Source organism: Molothrus ater, chromosome 8 (genome assembly GCF_012460135.2).
Source record: "Molothrus ater isolate BHLD 08-10-18 breed brown headed cowbird chromosome 8, BPBGC_Mater_1.1, whole genome shotgun sequence".
Taxonomy (NCBI): Eukaryota; Metazoa; Chordata; class Aves; order Passeriformes; family Icteridae; genus Molothrus; species Molothrus ater.
This window is the reverse complement of record NC_050485.2, coordinates 31,440,886-31,467,398: the sequence shown is the minus strand read 5'-3', so window position 1 is coordinate 31,467,398 and position 26,513 is coordinate 31,440,886. Positions and strand designations below refer to the sequence as shown.

At 43.9% G+C, this 26,513-nt stretch overlaps 1 protein-coding gene across 1 annotated transcript in view; it reads right to left on the bottom strand.

Annotated features, from left to right (window-relative positions):
• Positions 1-26,513, bottom strand: part of TACC2 (transforming acidic coiled-coil containing protein 2) — a 128,609-nt gene that overhangs the window by 81,403 nt on the left and 20,693 nt on the right. The window contains 5 exon segments of the mRNA XM_036386185.2: positions 8,809-13,205; positions 13,207-13,433; positions 13,436-13,685; positions 13,687-14,467; positions 22,202-22,377. Coding sequence (XP_036242078.1) covers positions 8,809-13,205; positions 13,207-13,433; positions 13,436-13,685; positions 13,687-14,467; positions 22,202-22,377 — 5,831 coding nt within the window.

Sequence of the window (26,513 nt, the reverse complement as noted above, 5' to 3'; positions counted from 1 at the left end):
AGAAGAAAATTAAGCAGTTTAATTAGTTGCCTGCCCTTATTAATCTCTTGGTTTTCCTATGGGTTTATAACAACACAAAATAAGGGCTTTACAGGTAATTAAGTCTGCATGGGGATACACCAAATTGCATATACGAGCTGCCAGCACCCAAGGAATTAATTGTCTCTCCCCAGAGAGATTATTATCATGTTTATAACACATAAGCTTTATGATATCTCTCCCACAGCAAGAGAGTTGGTAGATTGGGCATTTGGTAAGCAGTGGAGATATTCTGGATAAAATCTGGGGTTACAGAGACTCGGTTTAGCTGAGTTAGTTTCCCAGCTGACTCCATGTCTCCGAACTCCTCAGCTGTGGTGCCAGCCACATCTTGGGTGACAAAACTAACACTTCCTCCTCAGAGCTCAGTCCAGCCCCTAGCAGGACTCTGCATCTCTTTTTAATATTAAGGTACAGTAATGGTAAGTCCTCGTGGGCTTCTCAAAGCACCAATTCAGACCTGGGCTGCAGGGGGGAAAATATTAGCCAATTTTTAATTTTTAACTCTTTTTAAAGAATCCAATGGTTCCTACTTCTAGCCCTTGTCTGACCTTTTATAAGCAAAAAGAGGCAGCAGATTTTTGTTCAGGTGAGTTTTGTGTTAGAGGAGAACTTTCCATGTAGTCTGAAAGGAGAAGACAGAGATTTCCCCTCCACGTGTTTATTGCTGCTTTTAACAATTCAGGTACCTGAACAGGAAATAGAACACAATACCAAATGATCCCCAGACACCAAATCAGACACTGTAATGGGTTAAAATACTGAAGGACATGTAGAGAGCCAGCACCATCTGGGCTGCAGGGCACGGCTTTTCATGGGGCAAACACTGTGCATGGTGTGGGGAGCCAGCAGCACCCACTCTGACAACAAGAATTAAGATGAGCCTCAGAGTTAAAACCTTCTGGAGAGAGCATCTCTATCATATCCTCCTTCCCAAACAGTAGGAAACCAGCCATGGAAAAATTTAGGGTGATTTTTGATACAGGTACAAGGATCCAGCCCCTCTCTCATTTTGGGGGAAATTAACCTTTTTTTTGCCATCTGGAAGCCATTTCACAAATAGCTTCTGCAGGTATAACTGCCCGGGGTGGGTGGGGAGGGGGGAAACCCTGGAAAGAGGATGATTCATTAAAATAAATTTTCATTTTCTTTGCGAGCAGCAGTCTGGCACAAAGCCATGGCCACAGACAAGCCATGTTCCTGCTAACAGAACCAATCCCAGCATTTTTAGAATAAATGCTCATTTTTCACAAACAGCATGCCTCTACCTGTTTATTCCTTAGCCTCTGCTGTGCCAAAACCCTTTGACCTACAGTGAAGCAATTTCAAGGCACCTTTGTCACAGAAACATTTGCAATTGTCTCCCAGTGCCCTCTGCTATTTAAAGGTGGGAGCCTGAAAGGCTGAAACTTCAGAACAGCGTGCTCAGGTGTGCCTGGGCTACCTGAACTTGGGGAGTACAGAGGGAACCAGCTGAAAAGCAGCAGGGAGATAAGAGATAAGCTCCCAGCAGACAAGGACAGGGCAGGGGTGGCTGGGGCAGACCAAAGAGCTGCCAAGGAAAGCCTTGCAAAGGTTTCTCTGGAGGTCAGAGCTGGACCAGAGCAGCTGATGAGAGGGACTGGGAGCAGGAGAGATCTCATCTGTGCCAGAGTCCAAACCCTTCCCTGGCTCACAGGGAACCACAAGGAAAAGTCCAGAAAGCATCAGGATGGAACATAGCAGGGGGGGACACTTACAAATGTAAATTGTGGAATCACAGAATGGGTTGGGCTGGAAGGGACATTTACAGGAACCACTCCCTGCCATGGCAGGGACACCTTCCACTATCCCAGGAGCTCCAAGCCCTGTCCAGCCTGGCCTTGGGCACTTCCAGGGGTCCAGGGGCAGCCACAGCTGCTCTGGAAAATCTGTTCCAGGCTCTTACCAGCCTTTCAGGGAAGAATTTCTTCCCTATATCCAATCTAGCCCTCTTTCATTTTAAAGCCATTCTCCCTTGGCCTATCACGACATGGCCTTGCAAAAAATGTATGTGTGATTTTAAATTGCTCTCTATAAGAACTTGGTGCCCATTTTAACACCCTTCTGCAACAAATCCATATAAATGTACTTCAGTTTTAGAATAAAACAGGAGTTTCTTGTTTGCATTTCCTGCCCAGAGGTTCACAGCCATTCACTCTGCAAAACCACTGACCCAATTAACTGCAGAGAGCCTGCCTGAGATACCAAGGTGTTTGTCTGTGACAAACACTTGAACTTTTTATTTCCACTTCTTTCCACACACAAATTGCCCACAACCATCATTTGTGGTGGCTGAAAATTAGGTTGTGCATTTCCCAGCAATTTGTAGTGGACAGGCTTTAGGATGGCTGTCTCTTAAATTCCCAGATTTTCACATTAATCCAAAGGAGAGTTCAGTGTTAACCCATTACATCTTGGAGGATGAAAGTGATGGGAAGCTGCCATTTTGCAAATTTCCAATTAAGTGAGGCTGGTTTTTAGAAAACCCTGGGTTAGACTCAAAGCCTCACAAATTCCAATGATAACTTCTCTGGCAAATCAAGTTTATTTGGAGTTTCTACCAGAAGATTTGGAGAATGGTAGATGTAATATAAGTTTCATGCACCATCACAACATTCAAAAAAAAAAAAAAAGAGAAGATGTGGAAAATTGTGGAGACTTTTAAATATACAGCAAAACTATCTTTTGAGTGTTTAATGACATTGTTAGGAAGGGGAAATGGAATTTTTAAGTGTCTATTTATTTTTTTCCATAGTTGTTAGTAACTGAGCAATGTATTCATGCTTTTGCTTCCATTCCAGGAAACAAATCCAATCTTCTCTGTCTGCTGCAGAGTTATTCTTAGCTGGCTTTGATATTTCTATCAGCTAGGAGAGCATAACAATGTTATCATGGTTACAAATTCCAAAGATTTTACATAAGCTCTTGAGTGCCTTAAAAAAAAAATTTAAAAGGCTTTATTGATTATACTGTTTGTGTTTCAATAGGCCAAAGCAGCTAGGAAAAACAGTCTGGAGAAGAATTTTAAAAGGCAGTTTGATGAGTTTCATGGAGCACATGCTCCATGTTTTTCAGAGCACCATGGACAAAGAGAAGCCAAGAGGGACAAGCTGGAGAGGGGCAAACACCAGGCCAATGAATCACTTAAATCCTACTTGCCTACACAGAGCCTGTCTTCCTAATTTGATTTTTTTATCTGTTGAAACAACTGGACACCCCTCTTATTGAAGCAGAGCAGGACAACTGTGGTTGTGTATATGTGTGTGTGTATATATATATATATTTTTATATATTTATATATTTATATTTTATATATATTTATTATATACATGTATATATATTTATATATAATATATAATATATAAATATATAAATATATATAAATATTATATATAAATATATAATATATAAATATATATTATATATATAAATATATATTATTTATATATATGTATATATAAATAAATATATATTTATATATATATATATATGGTTCTGTATGTGTATAGTGCTTGTAGGATGGTCTGGGTGGGAAAGGATGGCAGGACAGAATTGAGAATTGTCCCTGGCTGAGCTGTGCCAGAGGCTCAGGGCCAAGTCCTGTGCTGGGATCACTCCAGTGGAGCAGAGATTTTGGGCCAGGATTTACCCCCTTGCAGGGCAGGCTGCAGCCTCTCCCACAGCTGTCTGGAAAGGAATGTACCAGGAGGGAAAGCAAGTCAATTAGTGAAATTAAATTGGAAACAACCCTGTGCAGTCCTGGGGCACTTTTGGACAGCTGGTTATTTCACTGAGGATGGTGGATACCAAACAGGGGAAGGGGAAGGGCTGAACAAAGAGCAGGTGCCAGCACATTTCAGCAAGGAGAAGGAGGTTGCCATCACATTCTGGGGCTGGTCCTTCCCCACAGCACAGAATGGTGGCAATCAGCATTTCCCAGGGACCTTAGAATCCAGAGCCATCACACCTTTGAATGCAGCAATCAACATTTCTGCACTTATTACTGCAGTTTGAAAGGGAGAACAACTTCTAGGCCAAAGAGAATACAAGAATTAACCTGTGAGGTGAGTGTAGATGAACAGGCCCAAACAGATCCATACAACATTTTTTTTTAATTTTCCAGGGTACCCAGATGTTGGAATTGGAACAACTAAAAAATCCCCTCTCGTTTTTAGCAATGCATCTGTGGATTTCCACACACCTGGACCAGTATAAGATAGGCTTCAAAAAATCAACATAAAAGACAGGAGGGGAAAAATAGAAAGAAAAGGGTAATGCAAAAACTATGAGTTCTAGCTCTTCATCCCTGTGTCTGTAATTCTGTTTTCAGAGATGCCCTCCATGGGGTTCAAAGCTGGGTCTAATCCTATTTTGCATATTCTATTAGACAGAGGGACCATGGAAGAAGCTCCATGGTATATCCAATTTTCCAAGAAGCCAGAAGATATTGTGTTGGAACAGAGAGAACAGGGGATCTGTAAGATGCAGACATGATTTTGAGAAAACAGGCAGATTACTTGGAAGAAGCAAGGTTGAAAAATACATCTGGGGAAATCTAATTAGGAGGGGAAAAAAATGTAATCAAAGTAATTTTTCACTTCCTAGAAATGGGAGATGTCTGTTGGTAAGAGCAAAGTTATCTTAATTTTTACTCTTCTGTGAATAGAAAAATACCAAACTTAAATATCTCAGACTTCACACGGATGAAATTCCCACAGAACTGCCCATCCTGTTAATTCAGTTCAGGACTGCAGGCATCTCCAAAGGCACAACTGTACTGACAGCTGCACCTACTAAGGATGACAATGACAGTAAGAAGGGAGGAAAATAAAGAGAAAGAATTCAGATACAAAGGAAGAAGGGCAGGGGAGATAAGTAATCTGATTAATTTTGTGCATTTCATTTATGTGTAAGTCACCTCCAGCTACTTTTCCCTTTGTTTTGTGAGCCTGAGATGCTACACACCTGAATCAATTTTGAAGTTAAAAAATAAGGAAATGAAGAGCTGCATAATCAGTGTTTTGACAAGATTCCTTTTAACTCCAAACTCTTGTTTTCAGAGGCTAACAAAGCAAAGCCTTAGTGCTCAAAACCCACTTTCCTGATCTGAAAAGCAGTTCTACATTCCCCATCTCATCCAGCAAGACTGTTAAAATATTTAATGCTGTATTTGTCATGCAGACAAAAAAAAAGACCAAGTCATATTTACTAAGGAGTGAACATTCTTTTTGGAGTTCTTGAACCTGCCAATTTTTGATGGCAAGAGCAAAGAATGAAGCAAATCCAAAAGTATGTCTGGACCAACTTTAGAGATCTTGTCTGACCTATGCAGAGGACATAAGGAATGTTTTTCAAGTAGTTTTGCTGACTCCAGCTGCTGCCATGTCCTTCCCAAAAAAACAAAATTGTTTTGATTGGTAAGTGATGGGAGTCAGTGCAGCAGAACTCTGCATTCCCTCAGAGCATGGGTGCCGCTGCTTGCAGTGTGCCCACAGCTCCCTGTGCTCCTTCCTGACTGCACTCCCAGCCCAGCTGAGCCCCTGAGCATCTCTGGGAGCCTGGAGCGCCAGAGGCTTGCGAACAAACCCAGAGCTCTGCCAAACCAGCACATCAGCCTCTGTGCTCTCTGCACCTGCACATCTGGGCATGGCTTCACAGCCTCCCCTCTAAAATCTCCCTCAGAGCTTTTTACAACAGACAGTGGCAGCCTCTATGTGCCAGCTACTTCAATTACATCAGCTTATCAAAAATCCATCCCATCTCTAAACACCCCTACAATTTTGCCATCGTTTCCAATTTTATTCCACGCTCTGCCCAACATCCGTCACAGTCCACGGTGCAAACAGGGGCATTTCAGGGACTTAAGAACTCATTCCATAAAAGAAAGATGCATGGGTTACATTACACAAATGTAGGTTACATTACACATATGTGGGTATCAATTGCAAAAGGAGAAAAAACAAACCAAGAAAACCAACTCAAGTCCTGATCTTCCTTTCCAAGTAATCCTCAGACAGAAAAGTGAAGCAAATGGATGCCCAGTAAGTAGGAATAGTGGCCTTTTGATGCCCAAATGTGGCCATTAGGAATACAGGTTTTCTGTTATTGACTTGGTAAAGAGAGTTAAAAACATCAGAACAAGCTGGTTGTTGGTTTTGGTTTTTTTTAAGTCTTTTTCAGTGCAGATAGGTTTGCCAAAATCCAACCCTTCCCTGCTTCTGCTACTGGCACAGCTGTAGTTCCACAAGGAAGTGTGGCTTCAGCCACAATCTCCTTTCCAAAAAATGACTGTCCTTTGTTGTGCAGATTTGCAGGGAAGTGATTGTGCTGTACTGCTGCCTGCAGACATAAGGGCTCCCCTCATCAGCTGCCCCCCTAAAGGTGGTGGGGACGGGAATCTCTGCAGGCTGTGCTTGAATTCACTGCTCACCTCAAGGCCAGCCTCCTCCCAGGGCATAGCCACAAAGGGAAGAAATTCCTCTCTTTCCTCTCCGGGAAGAAATCCCAACAAGAATCTAAGAGTCAGATCACACAACTTCACCCCCTTATGCACAATTCAGTGGGTTTCAATATGAGGGATCTTGTAAGAGAGGGATTATACAGAATTGGTGGAAGGGGAAGAAAACAAAGCTGAAATAATTCAGAACCCTCTCCTTCTCATTAAGAAGGTTCTAAATGGTTCTCAGAACCATTTCCTGCCCCTAAACACAATTTACTTCTTACTGATATTTATTTTGAGAGCTGGGGAGGAATCTTTTTCTCTGGAGTTCTTTATATCTGGTCCTTATCCTCACAGCCAGCTCTTAAGAAAGGTGCACCTCATTTGGCATGGCTGTAGTAGTTTATCCTCTGTAAGGATGACAGGGCAATAAACCACTGCAAAGCACTCAAGGCTTTGTGGCTGACATACACAGCATATATGGAATACACCTTGAAATTTAATGATACAAACAAACCCAGTTTTAATCTCAGAGGAAAACTGGATTGGTCAGTGTATTGGACCTGATGAAGACAGACCTGCCAGCTCAGCTATTGCTGTCTGCTACTTTTTTTTTTTTTTTTTTTTTGGTGATATAAACTCATATTGCTCTAAAAAAGAGCCTGACCAGAGCAGAGGCTCCTCTGGCCCCCTGAGACTCCCCAGTGTTTCAGCCTTTTGGACAGCCACAGGCCAAAATGAGCAGCTGCCTGTTGATGCAAACCCTCCTCACGCTGGAAAAACAGGTGATAATGAATTCTTGAAGCATATGAAGCATTAAGCAACTACTCCATGAACTGTCAGCAGCTGTTTCAAGAGCCCTGCCCTGCCTGCCACAGGTATTTATTTAAAGTATGGTACCCACCCTGATATGAAACACATGCACAGACTTATGCTCTGCCCTGAGTCCCTTATGGCTCCTGAGCCAGCCCCTGCCAGCAGGGGAATCTGTTTGGGAATTTCAAAGCTACCCACTGTGAAGGGAAGCAAACAAAAAAAGGAAGGACCTCGGGAGAAATAACAGGGTCTAATTTCCTTGTCATTTTATAGACAGATCCTTCAAGAGAAAGTCATAGGGCTGTCCTGGTTTCCAACACTTCTAATATTTTTCTAATATACATTCTGCTCACACAATTAGATGACATTCAGCCTCCATCCCAGCAGGCAGAACTCCCCCACATCCTCACCACAACTGAGCCACTTCAGGAATTTTCACTTACAATATGGTTCTATCACCTCAGCCTTGAAGGAATGTGGCACTGGGACATTTTCCCTCATTGGTCAGTGAGTGCCATCTATGTTTTTGGGATTACTTAGAAAGATTCCACCTCTGCAGACCATTCACTGGCATTGTCTGATATAGTTTAGCTTTTCCCTGTGCCCTGTGCTCTGCTGCTGTCTCAGCCATTGCTGCCTCCTCAGATACAGAAAAGAGAGGGACAGTGTGCAAGGAAGCTCTGAGGTTACAGAGGAAGCAGTGACACGACTAGATAAAGGGAAATCACCTGTTCTAAGATCCTAATTATCATGAATTAACTGCACATCAAACTAGGAATCCAAACAGCAAAGTAGAAGCTCATTAAAAAAGGAAAAAAAAAGCCTTAGCTTTATTAAAGCAGTTACTGCTAGGTTTGGAAAATAAAAATAAATAAAACCAAAAAAGCAAGGCTCCACAAGTCCCAGCTCAGAAGAATTCACATCTGAAACCACTCCATGTCATTAGAAACACTGAATAACACGGTGATCAAAGGCACTGTCAGTGCAATTATTCTGTACAGGAGGATAAGAGGGAGGCCCAGACAACTAACTGTGAGTAATTGGGTTACTCCTTAGGCTTGTTTTTAAACACTGCACTACACCATGTGAATGCTGCAGGTCTCATTCAACTGGGTCACCAAAACTGAGGCAAAAGTCTTCTAACTTAAGGCTAGGAAGTGCAATTTGTATGCCTAACTTCAGGTGATGAGGTGAGAACACTGGGAAGCAAACCCACACAAGTAAGGACAGGAATTTGGCCCAGCAGATGGAACAGCTCAGAACTCTGCTCCTCAGCGTTCAGGACCTCTCTGTCCTTACAAATATGTTTTGTTTTTTTTCCCCCCACATAATTCACATTTAGAAGCAACATATATTTAAGATAAAGTTAAGAACAGAGTAAGTGACATGCCCTCCCAAAGTGCCCAGACAACGGGCACCTGCCTGGAAAATTGCAGCCCTCTCCAGCCCTGGGCTCCTGCCAAGCATTTCACGTAGTAATTCAAAGTAAATACCTTTCAGTGGGTAATCCTGCCACAGCCATATCTTGAGGTTCACTGAGGTCAAGGCTCTTAGGCTCAGTTAATGCCAGTGGTGATAGCTTTCCTTTGGCATCCTCGAGGGAGATTTCATGTTCTGAATTCATCTTGCTTGGCTCATTTTCAGCAACAACAACACCTGCACATGCAGAATGCTCGCCCTGCTCCATCGCAGGGAGGGCTGGAGAGTGATTTCTGTACAGGTGTGCCTCCTGCTCCTCAGTGCTGGAGTTTATAGCTAGGTTTCCCTCAGCAGTGACTAACATCCTTGCAGTACCAGTTTCAGGGATGTCTCCACTTTTTTCATTACCTGTCCTTGCTGAGCTTAACACTGTGTCACTGCTCTCTTTCACCTCTCCCTCAGTCATGCTGCCAGACTCTAGTTTACAGGCAGTTTGCAAGCAATCATCCTGGCTTACTTCAGTTTTTAAGTAATCTATTAACCCATGCATGGTCACGTTCTTTTCTTGCTGTGCATCTTGAGAATCCCCCGATGTTTCCAAGCAGTTCCTATTTACTGCTTCGTCCTGTATCAACTGCACGTCACTCTGAGACCTAATGTCATGCACACAATTGCTGTGAATGTTTTCCTCCTGATTTTCCTCAGGTGACACCCTGAAACTGTCTGGCAGTTCTTCATGGCTGTAAGACCCTCCTGGGACGAGCGTTGGAGCTGCCATGTCAGAGCTGCTCTTGGCAACCTCTGCATCACCGTACTCACTTCTCCCCTGTTCATTTGGCTTAGGATCCTGGCACTGTGCAGCAGGAAGACTTACATCCTCTTCAGAGGGAGCTGGTTGTGCATTGCACTCTGTAATTAAGTTATTTCCCTCTGTGGCAGCAGCATCTTCTACGTCCCTGCCCTGCCCATTGCCTGCAGAGATAACAGCTCCGGTGGGTTGCTGCTGGCTCTCGGAACACGCAGGGAAGTTCTCAGCTGCTGCTGCTGCTGCCCCATCAAATGAAGCTGGTCCTTGCTTCTTTATCTCTAAGCTTATTAGTGATTCAGGATCAACGCCACCAGCACACACACCCTCCTCTCTTTCCATCTCACTGCTCTCAGTGGGTTTGCCTGGCTTTCGCAGATTTTCCCGGGCTTGTTCGGCAGATGGAGCGCCATCCAAGCCAGGGACCACTTCTGAACAGCCAGAGGGCTGCCTGCTTTCCTCAGGGTCCTGGAGACTTGCTGGTGGCAGCTCTGCCCCTGTGTTTTCTTGTTGCAGAGCTTTGCCCTGCGCAGCTTTGCAGGAAATCTCAGTAGCTAAAGACAGCTCTTGCCCCTCTGCTTCTGAGGTGCCCTCGGGAGCTCCTTCGCCCGCCTTGTTTGGTTCTGAAAAGTTCTCAGCACCACGGAGTTCTGCTGTGTCCTTGGCCACTGGGCTCTGCTTGAAGCCTGCATGGTTTTCAGTCAAAAGCTGGGGTAATTCAGCACTCAGTGTGCTGTGGACAGTTTTCTTAAAAATCTGGCTGATGTGCTCCCTGAAGTCTGGGATGCTGGAGCCAATGTCCAGAGCGCTGCAAGTCAGAGCCTCATGCTCCCTTCCAGAGTTCTCTGCAGACTGCTCAGAAACACTGATGTCTGCCCTGGTTATGTTATTATTCTCTTTTGAAAGCTCTTCCATTTTTTCTGAATTCCCAGGTTTCTTTAAGATCTTACCGTACTTGTCATCTACGCAGAGATTGGTTGCAATTTCCTCATTACAGCCTCCTCGTGATGATGAAAGGCTCAGCAGCTTCCCCTCTGTAGTAGGGAGTGCTAACAGAGACTCTGCTGAACTGTCACTTTGCTGTTCTTTGAAGTTTAGCTCACTTTTTGTTTTGTTGGATTTAATTGCAGAGATCTCTTTCTTCAGCTCCTCAGAATTGAAGTGTGATAAGTTTCCAGTTCTCTGTCCTACATTCAAAGTCTCTGACAGGGCAAACATTTTGTTTCCATCACCCTGAAAACTTTGGTCTGGACACTCTTTTTCCCTCACACACATATTCCCTCCAGAGCTGTTTTCTGAGTTTGCTGCTTTATCTGTGCTTACCCTGGGTGAGGGACCTAAGGGTGCTGACACCTGAGGACCTGGGGGACCCTGCAAATTAGAGTTGCCTTCTGAGCTGCTTTGGGATGTTGCAACTTCCAGCTCATTATTTAGTGATTCCCCCCTAGTACCCTTGTCCTCGTTGATTCCAGGCTGCTGGCTGGGATGGCTGAGTGCAGAAATTGCAAAATCTGCTTTACAATAACCAGGCTGCTCTGTTGCATTTTGAATGCAGCTGGATTTATGTGAGTTAGCAGTGGGAATGTCCTCCCTGTGTGCCTGTAGTGGTGAAGGAGATCCTTGTGCCCCTGGACTTGCATCAGGCTTTATATTGCTTGTTTCTGGGGCAGAAGCACTGTCCTCACAACTCATCTCCGTGTTTCCATCTTTCTGGACGATTCCATCAGCAGTCAGAATATTTTCTGAGTTTTTTGCCATTAATGGCATTTTCCTTTGCATTTCTGGATGAGATATTTGGGGATCATTTTTCTCAGAATTATCAGAACTATGTGCTATTTCTGTATCTCTTGGCAGAGCCTGTGATGTGTTAGTGGCACTTGCTGAATCCTGTGTCCCTGGAAGAGCATTTACAGCAGCAGCAGCAGCAGCAGCAGCACAGCTTTCAGCAGCATTATCCTCTCTCCTGCACACGCTGCCTGGCTGCTCATTCTTTTCAAGTTCTTTACAAAACGTGTCTCTCTGACATGCTGCTTCATGCTGCCTCGCTGAGATCAAAGAATTATCACCCTGCTTGGGCTTGCTGGAGTTGTGCTTACTGCAGCACTTCTCTCCTGCCTGGAGATGGGTTTTGTTTTGCTCCTTGCAATCTTGCAAATTAAGCGCGGTCACACCAGGAGCGTTGTGCCCGTGTTTGCTCACGTCCTCAGCTCTGCTGTCATCCCTGTCCTGCTCCTTTGGCCTGTCAGAGCCACTCTGGGGCAGTGCTGGACCTGGCACAGGAGATTGCCTGTCAGGGCTGTTTGAAATGTCCGGAGGTATTACCAATATGTTGCTGTGACTGTCTTGGTCTGGCCGCTCGGGTTGTGGTGCCCTTCCCTTGTTCTGCTGATCATCTGCTCTGCTGGCAGCTGGCAGCCTGCCCTGGTGCTCCTGCTGTTCAGGTTCTGTGTTTGAGCTCCAGGCGCTGTCACCAGCAGCAGACAGTGATTGCTCTGCTTGGGGAGGAGCTGTTGGAGCACCCTCATTTTCCTGCCCCTCTGGGACACTGCCCTCCAGGACCCCTGGAGAGCTGCTCGTGTCCCTCTCAGAGGGGCAGCTGTTTGCAGTGACGTGGCTGTCACCCCTTCCCTCCATGTGAACTTGGGGATCAGTAAGTCCTGAAGTGCTGACTGCAGTTTTGGGGGGTTCTGAACCAGCCACCTGTGTATTTCTGTGACTTTCTGCAGCCACTTGCTCCAGCTGAGCTTGCACATCCAATTTACATCTACTTTTCTGAGCCAAATCTTCATCCCCCACAGAACTTTTCACTGCAGTTTGGAGCTTCCCTTGTTGAACACCCTCATTTTGGTTTCCATCCCCAGCACTGCTGTGTGCAGCTGCAGGTTCCTGCTCTGGATCTCTGTGAGGTGCCTTGCTGATGTGACTCTTCTGTTCTTTGGTTTCCTGTGAGGCCTCCTTGGTTTGTCCCTTGGTCCCTGCCAACTCATTTAAGGCCTGGAGATTGAGTTTTAATTCAGGCATTTTTGCACTTTCTCCTGACTTGCTGGAGCTCTCAGGCTTTTCTTGACTCTCAGTTTTGTGTTCAGATTCCAGCACAGCTTCTCTAGCAAAAGCCTTTTCCCAGGACTCATCCTGCTTACTCTGCTTGATATGATTGTTCCCAGGGTGGAGGAGCAGTGAACTGTGTGCACCATCTAAACAAACCTTTTCAGTCCTGTCACAGCCTGACTGGTCCCAAGTTTTGCCTTCTGCCTCAGTGTTAAAGCAATCAAAACTCCCTGGGCATTCCTCCCTTGCCAGCTGTGGGGAAGCCACGAGTTTGTCCTGCAGGCCATCTGGAGCAGCTGTTTTCTCTTTGCTCATTTCTTGTTCAGGTTCACAACCATGAGGCTTGGAATCCCCTTTGGGCAATTTAAAGTTACTGTCCAAATTCAGAGGCTTTTCCCCACCTTTTCCCCCCAGGTCACCTGTTGAAGTGTTTTCACAAAGACTGAATTTTTCAGGATCGTGTTCAAACTGGGTGTTTTCCATGTCCTGGTGGTGGCTACTAACAGAGCTCAAGAGTTGTTTTCCTGCCCCACTTGAGCCCTCAGGTAATTCACTTGTTTCTGACACTTGTGCATCCTCTGTTCTGTTTCCATTTTTTCTTCCTGTTACATCCACCCCCTGTTTCTTTTTGATACAGCTCTGTGGATCTGCTCAAAGAAGTACTTAATGCATATTCTTCCAGTAATAATCTTCTATCTACCACTGAATTTTCCTTGGTGGGGCTGATAATGCTTTCTGTTTCAGAAAGTGTGGTGCTTTCTCTAGACACATCATCAGCTTTTATAATTTCATTGCTATTGGCTTTTTTTGGGCTTTCAGTTGTGACAGCTGATTTTTCTTCTTCTCTCTCTCAAATGATAAAGGCACACTGAACTGCTCAGCACTAACAAGCTCATCCTCCTTTTGAAGCTCTCTTTGAAAAAGGGGTTTGTTTTTTTCAGAGGCTGTTTTCACTGCTTCACTCCTCACTGGATCTTGAGAGCCATTTCCAGGCACATATTCCCTCGAAGGCTCTTCTGGCTTTGGTACCAGGAAGAGATTTGGAGGGCTAGAAGGCAACTCTGACATTAAAGTACAAGGTTCTGATTGCTCCCTTTTTGCTTCCAGATAGAGCTGGATTTGCCTCATTCCCTCTAGCTGTTGTTTCAGCCCCCATCTGTAGATTACAGATCTCACTGAAGCCCTGGGCATTCACAATTGCTCCAAATTTTTCACCGTCTGAGCCTCCTGTTGCTGGCTGATTTGGGATTAAGGTTTCCTTTTTCATTAGCAGCCCCTCTCCACCATCTGTGTTCTGTCTACCTTGCTGCATTACTGCCTGCAGCTGACCTACTTCCCAAACTCCTCGCTGCTGCTGCTGCTCGGCCTCCTGAGCAGTAAAACCATCTCCTGCTGCTTCACCCCAGGGAAACGCGCTGCCCTGTGGCTCCCTCCTGCCACCCAGCTGCTCATCCTGCTGGAGCGATCCCGATTCACCCAAACTCACTGCTGTGGCTCCTTGCACTGCTGCGAGTGCAGGGCTGGGCTCCTGTGGCATTCTGGGCTGGTTCTGGCTGCTTTGGGTGCAGGAGGCAGCAGTATTGTCCACATGTGCTGATGCCTCTTCTTTGTCCTGCCCTGCACCTGGTGATGGCTGTGCTCTGTGGCAGTCTGATGAGGTGTGTGGTTTGTCACTGCTGCCTGTGACAGGTCCTTTGGCACGGTCTGTGGCAGGCAGGACTCTCTCCCTTGCTTCAGCAGAGTGCTTTAAGAAATCAGAGTCTGTTTGTCCTCCTTGCTCTTGCAAGGCAGTGCTCTGTCCTGTCCCCTCTGGAGACCCCAGGCTGGAATTTAGGCTGGAATTTGGGCTGGAGAGCTCTTCAGCACTGTGGCTACTGATGCTGCCAACAATGGAAACATTTATTTGTTTCATATCAATAAAGAAGCAAAGAAATAAGAAGAAAAGAATAAAAACCAGTTTGTGGCACTGATGTTTCAAAGCCATGCAGTGCATGCACTGAGAAGCTGATAATCTGCTTTCAGCAGTTAAACCAGCAGATGAACAGTGATTTAAATGCTCATTACTCTGTGAAGAATGTTCCCAGGGTTACCTGAGAGCCACCATGCTCATGGCATGCATTTTAACCACTCCGAAATCTCAGATGAGTGTGGGGAGATGGGACACACATCTGACAGACTAAAGGAGCAACAGGGGAAAAACAGGAAAAAAATAACACTGGGAAAACCCACAGCACCTCAAAGAAAGGCTTTTTGTTTCTGCTTCTAAGAGACTGCTTTGGCAGAGCTACACAGTAAGTGCTGTTATCTGGCTGTACTCGAGTGTGTAGCAGAAGATTAAGAAGAGCCCATCTGCTGAATGTTTTCTCCAACTAATCAGCACAGTTGATTCTCACCAAAAGGTCAGAGGCTCACCCTGCCCAGTGTGGGATGCTGCTGTGCCACCATCCACACCCCAATGATGAGCTCATTTCATTGCAGTGTTTGATTTCAGTGCATCCAAGCTGTAACCCTTGGTGTGATCTCTCTCTCCACCCATTAAAGATATGATAGAAAGAACAGAACCAGAGATGACTAACTGCAAGAAGGAGAAGTTATTTAAGTATTTTTCACTGTGTGGGCCTCAGTTTTTTCCACACTGAGGTTTGTAGGCCATGAAATAGGTTAACCTTGTTCTCTCACTCACCTTCCATGCCTGGGCAGGGGAATATGGAGAGAAACATCTGTTTCAGACTGGATGTAGGATTGCAAGGGCATTCCCAGAAGAGCAAGGGGCAGTGTTTACTTGACATGAAAGAATGAATCCCAAGCAAGGCAGGACACAGAAAACACACTGCCAGGCACTGGGTGGTCAGTGCAGAGCTGCACAAGGAGAAGTGGCTCAGAGCTTTGCCACAGCTTAGCAGTGACAGGTTACATTTCAGAAATTCCAAGTCCCCTTTAGATTGGAGCTAGAGAAGATGCTTAAAACACCTCCTGTACAGCCAGGCATGGATTGGATTTTAAGTAATCTCCAGAAATCTGAGAAGCCTCTCTCTGCTTCTCTGCCCAAGTTTAACACACAAAATACTTGATGGAGAAGTGACCAGCTCTGGGGTCCCTGCAGATTCAGTTTGTGTTTATGCAAGCACAGCACCCTGGGCTATGCTGCCATGCACAAAATGCACTTCCAGCTGGGGCCAAGCCTCCTCCTTATTCTGAGAACTGCCCAGCAAACAATTTCTTTAGGGACAGCTAAAGCTGAATATCATCAGTCTGTCTTAGGTGCTAAAAACCTCCTTCAGAGTCATTGCAGTGGAAAACAAAGTGGTCTTTAAAGAGCCATTGAAATTTACCTGTATTAAGGCTAAGCCTCAAATCTAAGGTAAAATATAACTTAAAATTCATATAGAGTTCAAACAAGCTTCAGCAGTGCTGGGCATGGGTTTGAACATTTAATTCATAGCACCAATACATTTTATTTAAATGTTCAGAAAACAATTTGTTCAGAGGAATTCTTCTCTCCCTAGCACACTGAAGACACTTATCCATATGAAACTTACTGACACTGGGAATACCAGAGATGGCAACAGAATATTTGGTGTCTGCTGGATCACTGACAGCACAGGGCATGACAGGGCATGAGCAAACAGCAGGGAGATGCCAGGAGGTTTTCCCCAAGCAAGGAATACACTTTATTATTGACATTAATTTTGCACTCGGGGAAGCTTAATTAGAAGAGGAGGGACAGAAACCACAACACTGAACTGGGGAGGGGGTGGAGAAGTGGGAGTCAATTGTTATTGAGGATTTTTGCTGTGTTGCAGGTCTATCTTCTTACTGACTAAATTGCTCATTAGCAGTTTTGTGCCCAGGGCTCTTCACCCTGGAAGCCAGCTCCTGTCAGAGATATGGTGATCAGGAGGAGAACAAAACTGGGTGGGGGTTGAGGGGGGAAAGCCCCTTTACCCTCTGTGAAACTGAGCACTGGAAGAAGCAGAAAACACCATCCACAGTTATAATTGCTCCTTATCATTTATCTTTAATCTCCAGTTCTTTATTTATCATTAATGCCATCTGTCAACAGAGCTGGTAAATGCACAGTAATAAATCTGGGATGGAAATGTTGGTAATGTTCACTATATAGAGCATTCATCATCATATATTTGCATTTTTCAGATTTCATCTGACTCAATTTTCTCTTAAGACTTTTACACACGACTTCTTTGTTACATTAGACTTCTGTTTGCAGCTATTAAATATGAAACAGTTCCAGACATGTCTGGAGTGGTTAAATATTCTTGATGATAATATCCAAACCCATGAACTGTCTACTGCCATACTGGTGTCAACTTTGTTAAGAGCCATACTAACAAACTTGTGACTTAGCAAGTTCAAGGGAGATGGCAATCCTATCAACTGAGTTCAGCATTATGAATCAATCAAAACAATTTTTCTGCTATTCCAAAATGCTGAAAAGTTGTTCATTTTACTGAGGAGCAGATGAAGGAATTGGGACAAGTTTGTAATTAATGTATGCTGAAGAGAATTAAAATGAGAGTGCTGGCACAGGCTGTGACAGTGAGTTGAACTATCACTGTTAGAGTGGAGAAGCACAGATTCATCATCTTGCTGCTGCAGCTCGCCCAATGTTTTATTCAGAACACAACAGAACTGAAAAGTCTGAGTTTTCATTCAGCAGGATTGGCCCAGGCTGACCTGTCTGGGATATCTCTGTTTATATTTCTCCCTCTGATGGAGCTAACAAGGAAAACCATTCAGGGAACACATCCTTCCTACATCTTCCTTTTCATTATTTGCCATCTTGCTTTTCTGTCTGCAAGGCATGCTGGGGTTAGACAAACATCTGTTGGGAATGCCTTAAGCACAGTTGATCCTGCTTTAGGGCAGAAGGATGGACTGGATGACCCCTTAAGGTCACACCTAGTCCCATTATCTTCCACTCTTTTTAAAGGGAATAACACTACTGGGAAATTACACCACATGCTGAGGATAATTCCCCTGAGTAAAACCCAATCTACATTAAATCAATAATTACTTTCAGGGAACGTGTATTTTTAGACAACCCATTTAATACAATCAGCATAAAGCTATGGCCCTTAAAGTTGGTGTTTTTAATCACAGGGAAATAAAGTATGGTCTCTTTTGTGGGTAATCTGATCTAGCTCAATATTATTAAGGGGAAAATTCATTCTTATTTGAAACAAAACATGCAAATGACAAAGCATGGAAGAACATTCAAGTTCCTCATAGTTCATGTAGAGTTTAGGGCAGAAAAAGTCATTTTGCTGTGAATAATTGCTGCATGTGATGGATGATGTTAAGAAAAGAGAAAATGCAGTCATGCAAAGACATAGGTGCATCTGTAGCTTGAAATATGGGTGTCCCACTGCACTCAAGAGTTACCAAAGGGAACTTTTCCCTCAGCTTAGAAGTTAAGAATTTTCAATTTCAAGGCCCTAACATACTGAGCATATGAATATTTTGCCTAAAATGTTTGTTTTGCATAAACAATTCTTGACAATTCACTCGTTTGGAAGCACATTGCAAACTTAGCAATTAATTTTTAAGAGCTGCAGTTAACCTCTTCCACCCTCAGAAGATTTTGTGGCAAGTCTGAATTTTCCTGGAGAAATTTAGGAGTCCTGCCCAGTTACTAAGCTGTTTATTAGGAGAGCACTGCCTGCTCTGTGTTTAGGGGGTGAAGCTATAAAGGATGTTAAGAAATCAATGACTTTTGGTGCACATCCCATAAATACTTCCAGATTAAGAGCCATACCCAGTCTATCAACCATTAACACTTGAAGTCACAACTCCCATTCTTCTGTTTTGTCATCCACAGCAAAGACAAAGGGGTCAGGAGATAAAACCAGCAGCAGCCAGACAAAATCTCTGGCATTTAGCATTTGCTGTCTGAGTGGGAGTGTGTGTGGAAAGGGGGTTTACAGATGCCCAAATATGATAAATGTATTGGAAAAACAACAAGAAATGAAGAAATGAAGATACCAAGAAATGAAGATACCAGAAAATTGTGGAGTGTGTGTGGAAAGTGGGTTTACAGATGCCCAAATATGATAAATGTACTGGATAAACAACAGGAAATGAAGATATCAAGAAACGAAGATACGAGAAAATTCTAGATAATTCAGAATTTCCATTTCTAGTTCCTTTTCTCCCGTTCTAAAACATGCAGTAGTTACTGAAAGGACAGGCAGCCCTCCCACCCCAGCCACACTGGTGAGGGAAAAGCATCAAGAGCCAAAGGCTGTGGATCCCAGAGGTCACCCACGGCTGCCATCCACGCTGATGTCACTGTGAGCCGCAGTGATTGTACTCCCAGGAGCCTGAAACCCGAGCATGAATTTAGAAAGCACCCAGGGGAACAAATGCACAGCCAGCTCTGCAACCACAGCACATGCAGAGCTGCCTCCCAAATGGTTCTGTTCTCTTCCCACTGACACATGAGAGATCAGTGCCTACATTTTGAGTTTACACATTTGGACACGGCGCTTGAGTTAAGGAATCCTGCATTTTGATCTGTCCCTAAGAGGTACTGAAAGTTAGTGAGGTATATGGAATTCATTTCCATATTCCCGTTCAGAAACAAAACAAGGCAAGTGACAGTTTTAGAGACTGGAACAATTCACTTTCTGAACTTTTCAGTGTGAACAAGCACATGAGAAACCCATCATTGCTGAAGGGCTGCTAACAGCAGCCAGGCTCCCCCACCCTCCCTGTGCATCTAAGCTTTCAGGAAAAAGTAGGAAGCAGGAATAATGATCTATACAGTCCTCTGGGGAGCCATCCTCCCCTTCTCCCCCACCCTCAGTCACTTTTCACCTCCTTGTTCCCTACACAGAAGAAAAGGCAGGCCCTGCAGTGTTTTAAGTATGACCAAATGAAATTATTCTAACATGAAAGAGGTAAGCTGCTGCAGCCAGCAGGGCCAGGCCTCCCATTCCATTCCAGAAGTGGCTCCTGGTCTCCATCTGAGATATGTGGAGCTCCAGCAGGAAGCAGGGCACTGACAGAGTGTCCCACAGGATGTGTGGCAGCTTTGTCACCCCACAGTGGCTCTGCGGGTCCCACAGGATCTGTGCTCTGCACTCCGGCTGGGAGAGCAGCCAGGGTCATCCACAAAGAGTGCCGCACCCCCTGAACTGTTTCTGGGTGTGTTATCCTTTAAATTGATGAGTTATCTTTTAAATTGATGCATCTGCTTCTTGCTGAGCCTGCTGGAAGAAGAAAGTGCCTCTGGGGTAGGGCTGTCCAGCTCCCAGGCTGTGCACCTGGAGAAGGGCAGGGTTACACCTCTCACGGACACCACTGCAAAGCCTGAGCCTTCCTAACTGCCCTGGCATTTTTATTCCACGTGGAAACTTCACAGATTAATTGTGTACTAATTACTGATTCTGCGTATTAATTGCTGACGAGCTTATTTTCAGCACAAAGCACCAGCGAGTAACAGGTAAGGAAAAAAATCGGGCTGAAACAGTGATAAAGTTCGAGCCAGAGACATTTTGAGCTCCAAAAGACAAGGGTTTAAAAGCAGCCTGTGAGAATTTGTGGAGGACAGAAGAAAGGCACCCAGAGGAAAAGGAAACGTGGTAATTTTCCACGCAGAGATGCTCCGGCCCAGGGTGGCAGGTCCCACGCCCTGCAGGCTCTCAGAGTTCACTTCAGGGTGGAAAAGATGCGCTCAGAGCAGCACAGGGGAGCGAGTTAAAAATAAACAGCTGGAATGTGGAACTTCAAAGATTTTCCGTTCATTGTCTTTGTTTCTATTTTGGCAGGATGTAACTTAAAAGACACCCAGAACAGGCATGTGCCAGCGCTTTCAGGAGTGAGGCTAAAGAACAAGTAATTGCCTGAGCTCCCGCCCATTTGGTAAATTTCCTGAAACAAGAATCCTGTGAATCCTTTCAAGCTGACTCATCCATGTAACATTCATCTCCCACGAGTCAGAATTTTGCATGCTGCAGTGCAAAGCTGTTTTAGCCAGCTTGAATATAAACCTAAGTGTTCTAGGTACTCACATTTTGGAAAGGAACCCCTACAGAACTGCCCTTCTGCCATTTGTGAACAATACATTTTTAAAAATGCAAAGTAGTTGCAGAATAGGATAAAGTTACCATGCTAATGTTAAAAAAAAAATAATAATAAAAAGCAAGACTGCACTTGCTGCAGGCAAGCCACAAATGTTCCAAGCCCAAGGTAAAAGTCTCCACTCAGAGAATCCATGTGGATTCTGGTACAAATGCTGTCTGATATTGTGAAATTCCACAAACAACTCCAGTTTGCAGCAATGTTAGTTATGATAAATCTATGGTAAATATCAGCACTTAGCAGCACTCATCATTTCCTCTCTTTTTCCCCCTCTCCATAATCTGCATACTGATTAGAATAGCAGAAAATTACTGCTTTGCTGTAACAAATCAGAATGCATCATTCTTCTAGGTAGCTTCCTAATTTATAAAATAATTCTGTTTTCTTCAGTAGGACAGCATGGTTACTCACAAACAATACAGTGGTTATGCACAATACCATCAAGAGGAACTAAAACTAGAGGATACATGTGGTATTTGTTAACTGAAATAACAAACAAGCAAAATGCACATTAAAAATCTCACCCTGTCCAATTTTACATCATTATTCCAATATTTGATTTTTTTCCTAGCTACTGGGATTGACATCTATGGCTTCCCTCATTAGAGGCACTCAAAGACAGGAGAAATTCATCCAAGAAAAAGGTGTTGCATGTGTGGACCTGGTGCTCAACAGTGGAGTGATTAAGCCATGCATCTCCAGGAAAGAAGTGCAACCTTTCATCACTTTAAACTTCATGCCTAAATACCTTTATCACTGTAAATTGACTTAGCAGTCTTAGTCTTGCTGAGACTCCATTATTTTCAGTAGATAATTAAGATGTGCAAGTGGCAGTCAGAAGAAATAGAATTAATAGCAAAAATCCTCCTGTGTAAGAGCTCCACAGCACAGCCGAAACTGTCCCTTCCAGAAAACAAGCTGCTCTTTTTTCATAAATCCTCTTAGATTATGTCATGTGTCTGAATTTCCCTGAAATGTCCCCAATGTGGTCAATGATGATCTTATTTAATACCTAAATTTGGACTTCAACTGCCAGAAACTGTTGCAAATATCAATAATTTTAAAACAGACGGGACTACAATGGAGTAGAATAGACTAGAATGGAATAGAATAGAATAGAATAGAATAGAATAGAATAGAATAGAATAGGATATTGGAAGGCACCCACTATGATCCAGCTGCCTGAGCACTTCAGGGCTCACCAAGGGTTAAAACAAAGACTCTTCACTGTTGCTCTGTCTCAGATGAGAGTTTATTAGTGCAAGCAAAAAGCATGGAAAGGTTGGATCAAGGGTTACTACAACAGCTGGAGCTTGGTTTACAGCTCTGCAGTAAGGCAAGAAAATCAGTTTGGTGATCAGTGAGCAGTCTGGTGGTGTGAGGTTATTTTGAGGAGTGCATCATCATCATCATCATCACCACCATCATCCACCAGGATGACAGATCTCCCCCCAGTTATCAACAGCATCAGGGCTCCAGTGTTTTTCCCAGGAGGAAACTTCATGTCTTACCTTGCAGGTCCTGCAGTGGATGGGGGTGAGCTCTGCTCAGCCAGTGGCAGAGCAGCAGCAAGAGCATCTGAGGGCCCCTGACCTCCAGACTTTGCTGTGCTCTTTTTCTCAGGGCTCCTTTTGAAATTGTGGCCATTACCAGGAGGTTGGCCCGATTCTGAGTCTTGTGGAGTGTTCTAGAATGAAAAGAGAGAACAAATGAAGTAGCTGCTGCTGTTTTGGGGAATACATAAGCTTAAGGAGTTTTGTTCTGCCCACAGACAGACAACCTCTGTGGTGGATTTCCCTGCTTTGATGGAACTTGCAGGTTCTAAAGCCATTTTTTTTTTTTCTTAACAGCAGAAAAACAGAAGGAAGTGGTTGGGCCAAAATTAAGTACTAGGAAAAGAAGAGGGAGAGAAGAATGCAACAATTGTTCTGAAGCAGCCACAGCCTTTACTGACCCAAGGAGGGTATCATCTTCTCTTCCTCCAAGCCTGGCAAATGCTTCCTTGCTGAGCAAGTTTAAAATGAGAAAGGATGGAAACAGGCTATAAACTTGGGCACTCATAATATTAGCAGCATATTTTGGAGTTAAGTTAGAGATAAAGCCAATGGCACTTGAATCCAAGTCCAGATTCCTTCCCTCCCACTTCAACAAAAGCTCAGAATGCCTCTGAATTGAAACAGAGGGCTTGATTCTTCACCAGGCTGCCCTTCTCTGATAACAGCGACAGGAAATGCTGTAGTTTCTCTAGTGACAGCTAGAAATGCTATTCCACAACTGTGGCTGTGCTGCATCACCTCTTCTCAAAGGGAAATAATTACCAGGGATCTCCATCCATGGAGATATGCCTTACATGAGTGGATTTTTTTTGTTGTTTTGTTTTTATTGCAAATTATTGGTTTTGCTGCAGGGAGGAAGAGAGTCCTGGGCAAGCAGATTGTCACATCAGGTAGTGAGTGGCACCTTCCAAATGAATTTTTTTTTTGAAGAAGTCTCTTTAGAACATGAAGAAGAACTAGAAAAAGCTGTCCTGAACAGTAGCTGAGGATGTTCTTTGAGCATAGCAAAAGAACTGGAGTAATGGAGAGAAACAACCAAGTGAAAAGAAAAAAGTCTGAATGAAGGCCTTTATCAAATCCTCTGGCACATCAAGCAATAGTTAAAAAGAAGGAAAGCTGCTTCACTAAACCACCCTTAACGTAAAGTCACTGTGGTTTTAATTCTTAATTCTAGCTGTGAGAAGCCTCAGGCACTCTAACCTAAAGACACATAAGTGTATTTACTAATGGCAGAGCCACTGCAGGGCAACATCAGAGACTGAAAGCACATCACACAATGCCAGCTCATCTCTTGGGGTTTCCTTCCCCCCTTTTAAAGTTTATTTTGTTCTCTCAGTAGTCAGTAAGTTGCAGAGAGCTGTTGTTGAGAGGATTACCCTGCTCTGTGTGAACATGGTGTGCTCCCACACAGCCGAGAGCTGCTGGAGCTCAGAGCCAGCAATGAGACACCCAGTGGACAAGCAAAGTGCAATGAGCAACTGAAAAGGTCAGGGCACGCTGAAAATACAAAAATACTGCCTTTATACTTAAGATAAATTTGATTAACTCTCATATCCTCTGCCTTTCCCTGGAGGAGCCCCTTCACTGTAGCTTTGCTCTCCTTTATCTCTGCACGTTCCTCTGGGAGAGACCAAGGGCTCTTGGTTTCATGATCATGAAGCACTTACCCAGCATGTGCTGACATCTGGCATTCAGAATATTTATCTAAGTATATATGTTGGCTGCAAACCCAGAGTATATGGCAAAAGAATAATAAAACATCAAAAATTATACAAGGAAATTTGTTTTCTTCAGCCAGAGTGGAAAAAAACAGAGCTGAGTGAGCTTACAGGGCTCTGTTTTGATTTTGGCTTTTGTTTGCATGAGAAATCTGCTTGGAGAGTTTACTTCAGTGTGCAGAGAGAAAGAGCTATGAAAAAATGTGTTATTAAATGAATTACCAGGAAAAAACCCCAATCAGTGGGTGGGTAAATTCCCACCCAGGCAGGTGAGGCAGCCACAGTGCCATGCTCTTAGTCCCTGTATCATGTCTCATCTTGAGAGGTACAGGTGGGTCAGATGCAAAGCTGGGACACAGACAAATGCCTCACAGCAGCAGCCAAGTTAAAAAATCATTTTCAGGCCCCTTGCAGACAGAAATGACCTCCTCTACTTTCCCAGCAGGGCAGGCAGGGTTGGGAGAACCACACAGAGAACCCCAAGAAATTAGTCCAATTTATTAAATTGTCCAGATGCCTCCAGCAGTTGGCAAGAGCAGTGAGAACTAATTATTCATTTTTTCCTCCTTTCTACTACTGCCACCTCAAATTTTCTCCAGCTGCTCCGGGTGCCAGGCAGGAGGAACACCTCACATCTCTCCTGACATGAAGAGCTGCATGTTTTGTCTCCTTCTCTAAATTTAACATTTAACATTTTCCATAGATTGTTTGAGGTCAGGGGACTGGTGATTTTTTTGTTTGGTTGATTGGTTTTGACTTTTTTTTTTTTTTTGTTTTTAAATAACTTTGTGCTTTCAGGGCACTAATGTTTAAGAAGTTATAGTTCATCTCCAAATGATCCCCTCAGTGACTGACTTTGGCCACAGAAAATTCTGACTCTTGTTCTTGCAGTTTATTACCAAATTTAACAAGTATTAAAACAATCTTAGCAGCACAGGCCCTGTTAAAGCAGAGGAGTCTGAACTGTGGACACTTCATTTCTTTCTTTCTGTTGGATGTTTGAATGATCAAAAAGCTGCTCTAATACCTAGTAAGGTAAAAGCACACACATAGGTTCAAAAGAAGCTCAAAAGAGTATTTTAGCCATAATCTAAAATAAATCTTAATGGAGATATGTACATGCAAAATGAACTACTAATATGCCAAGATATTGAAAATCTTCATATATTGGTTTTCTGCACTTAACGTATTCATGTAATCATACAAAAGAACGTGCTTTGTGAATCTAAGCCAGAGAACAGAAAAACATAATTCAATTTTTCGATTAAATTTTTTAAATTTAAGCTAGTTATGCAAATCAGGTGGTGAACTAGCTTTGCAAAGCAAGCTTTTAAAATTTTTAATTAACATGTGTGAAAACAATTATAACAACTGTGTTTTGTTCACAAGTACCATCAGACAGCTGCAGTTAAATAAATTACTTTTGAGTTCCAATACATGCAGCCTCTGAAGTGATTGACTACAGAAGCTCGCAGCTAAATTTGTTCTATATTTGTTCCAAGTGTAAAAGGATTCTCATTATAAAGAGTTACTTAACTGGAAGACTTAAATAATTATTATAAAAACCAGAACACAGAGGTTCTCAGCATTTTTAAGTCTCGGCTAATTAAAAAAACCCAACAACAGACCAACCAGCTTTGTCACAGAGAGCATAGAAACAACAGGAGGAAAACTAAACAGCTCATACTTTTCTCCCCTTTAAGGCAGCACAATATTTAAATGAATACAAGTGATTCTCCTGAAATATACAATGTAATTTCCATTAAACCCTTCCAGAAGCACTGGAGTCTGCAAGAACGCAAAGTAAATCTACAGGATCACTTTATTCTCCCAATGACTTTGAACAGGATGCTAAAAAATAAAAAAAAAAAAAAAAAAAAATTTGAAAAAAGGAGGAGAACTCCATTAACACTGCAGCCAAAAGGATTATGTGCACTGCTGCACTGGAGTTATCACAGCAGAAAGAAATGCCTTTAATGCTGCCTGGGAGCCTGTGCAGAGCCCAGCTCCCAAACCCCAGCTCCCGAACCCCATCTCCCAAACCCCAGCTCCCAGCAGCACCAGCACAGCCTCACGTTCACAGCCCGAGGCTGGGGCTCCCCAGCCCAGCAGCACCCCCAGAGCACAGCCCAGCTCTGCCCCCAGCCCCTGCATTCCCACCCAGCCCTCAGAAAGCTGAGCTTGGCCTGGCTCCCCTTCCTCTTCCTCCTGCCCCTGCCACATTCCCCCACGGAGCTCATCCTTTTCCAGCGCTGCTGGGACCTGCCAGAGCCCTGAGGAGCTCAGAGTGATCCTTGAGGGGTTACATTGAATTTCCATTCCCTCCAACTCCCCCTGGTTCCGTGGAGGGGAAGCTGGAGCAAGCCTTTACAAATCTCAGGCAATAAACCAGAAATTGCCTTTCCTTGTCCTCCATGCCTTCCATTACAAGCTGGGGGAGGGAGTTGTTTGAACAGGTTTTCTTTAAAAAACAGTCTGTCTGTTAGAGGTTGTTCACATGGTTGGGAAATCAGGATTTTTAAATGGTTCTTGAAACTTTTGAAGACAGA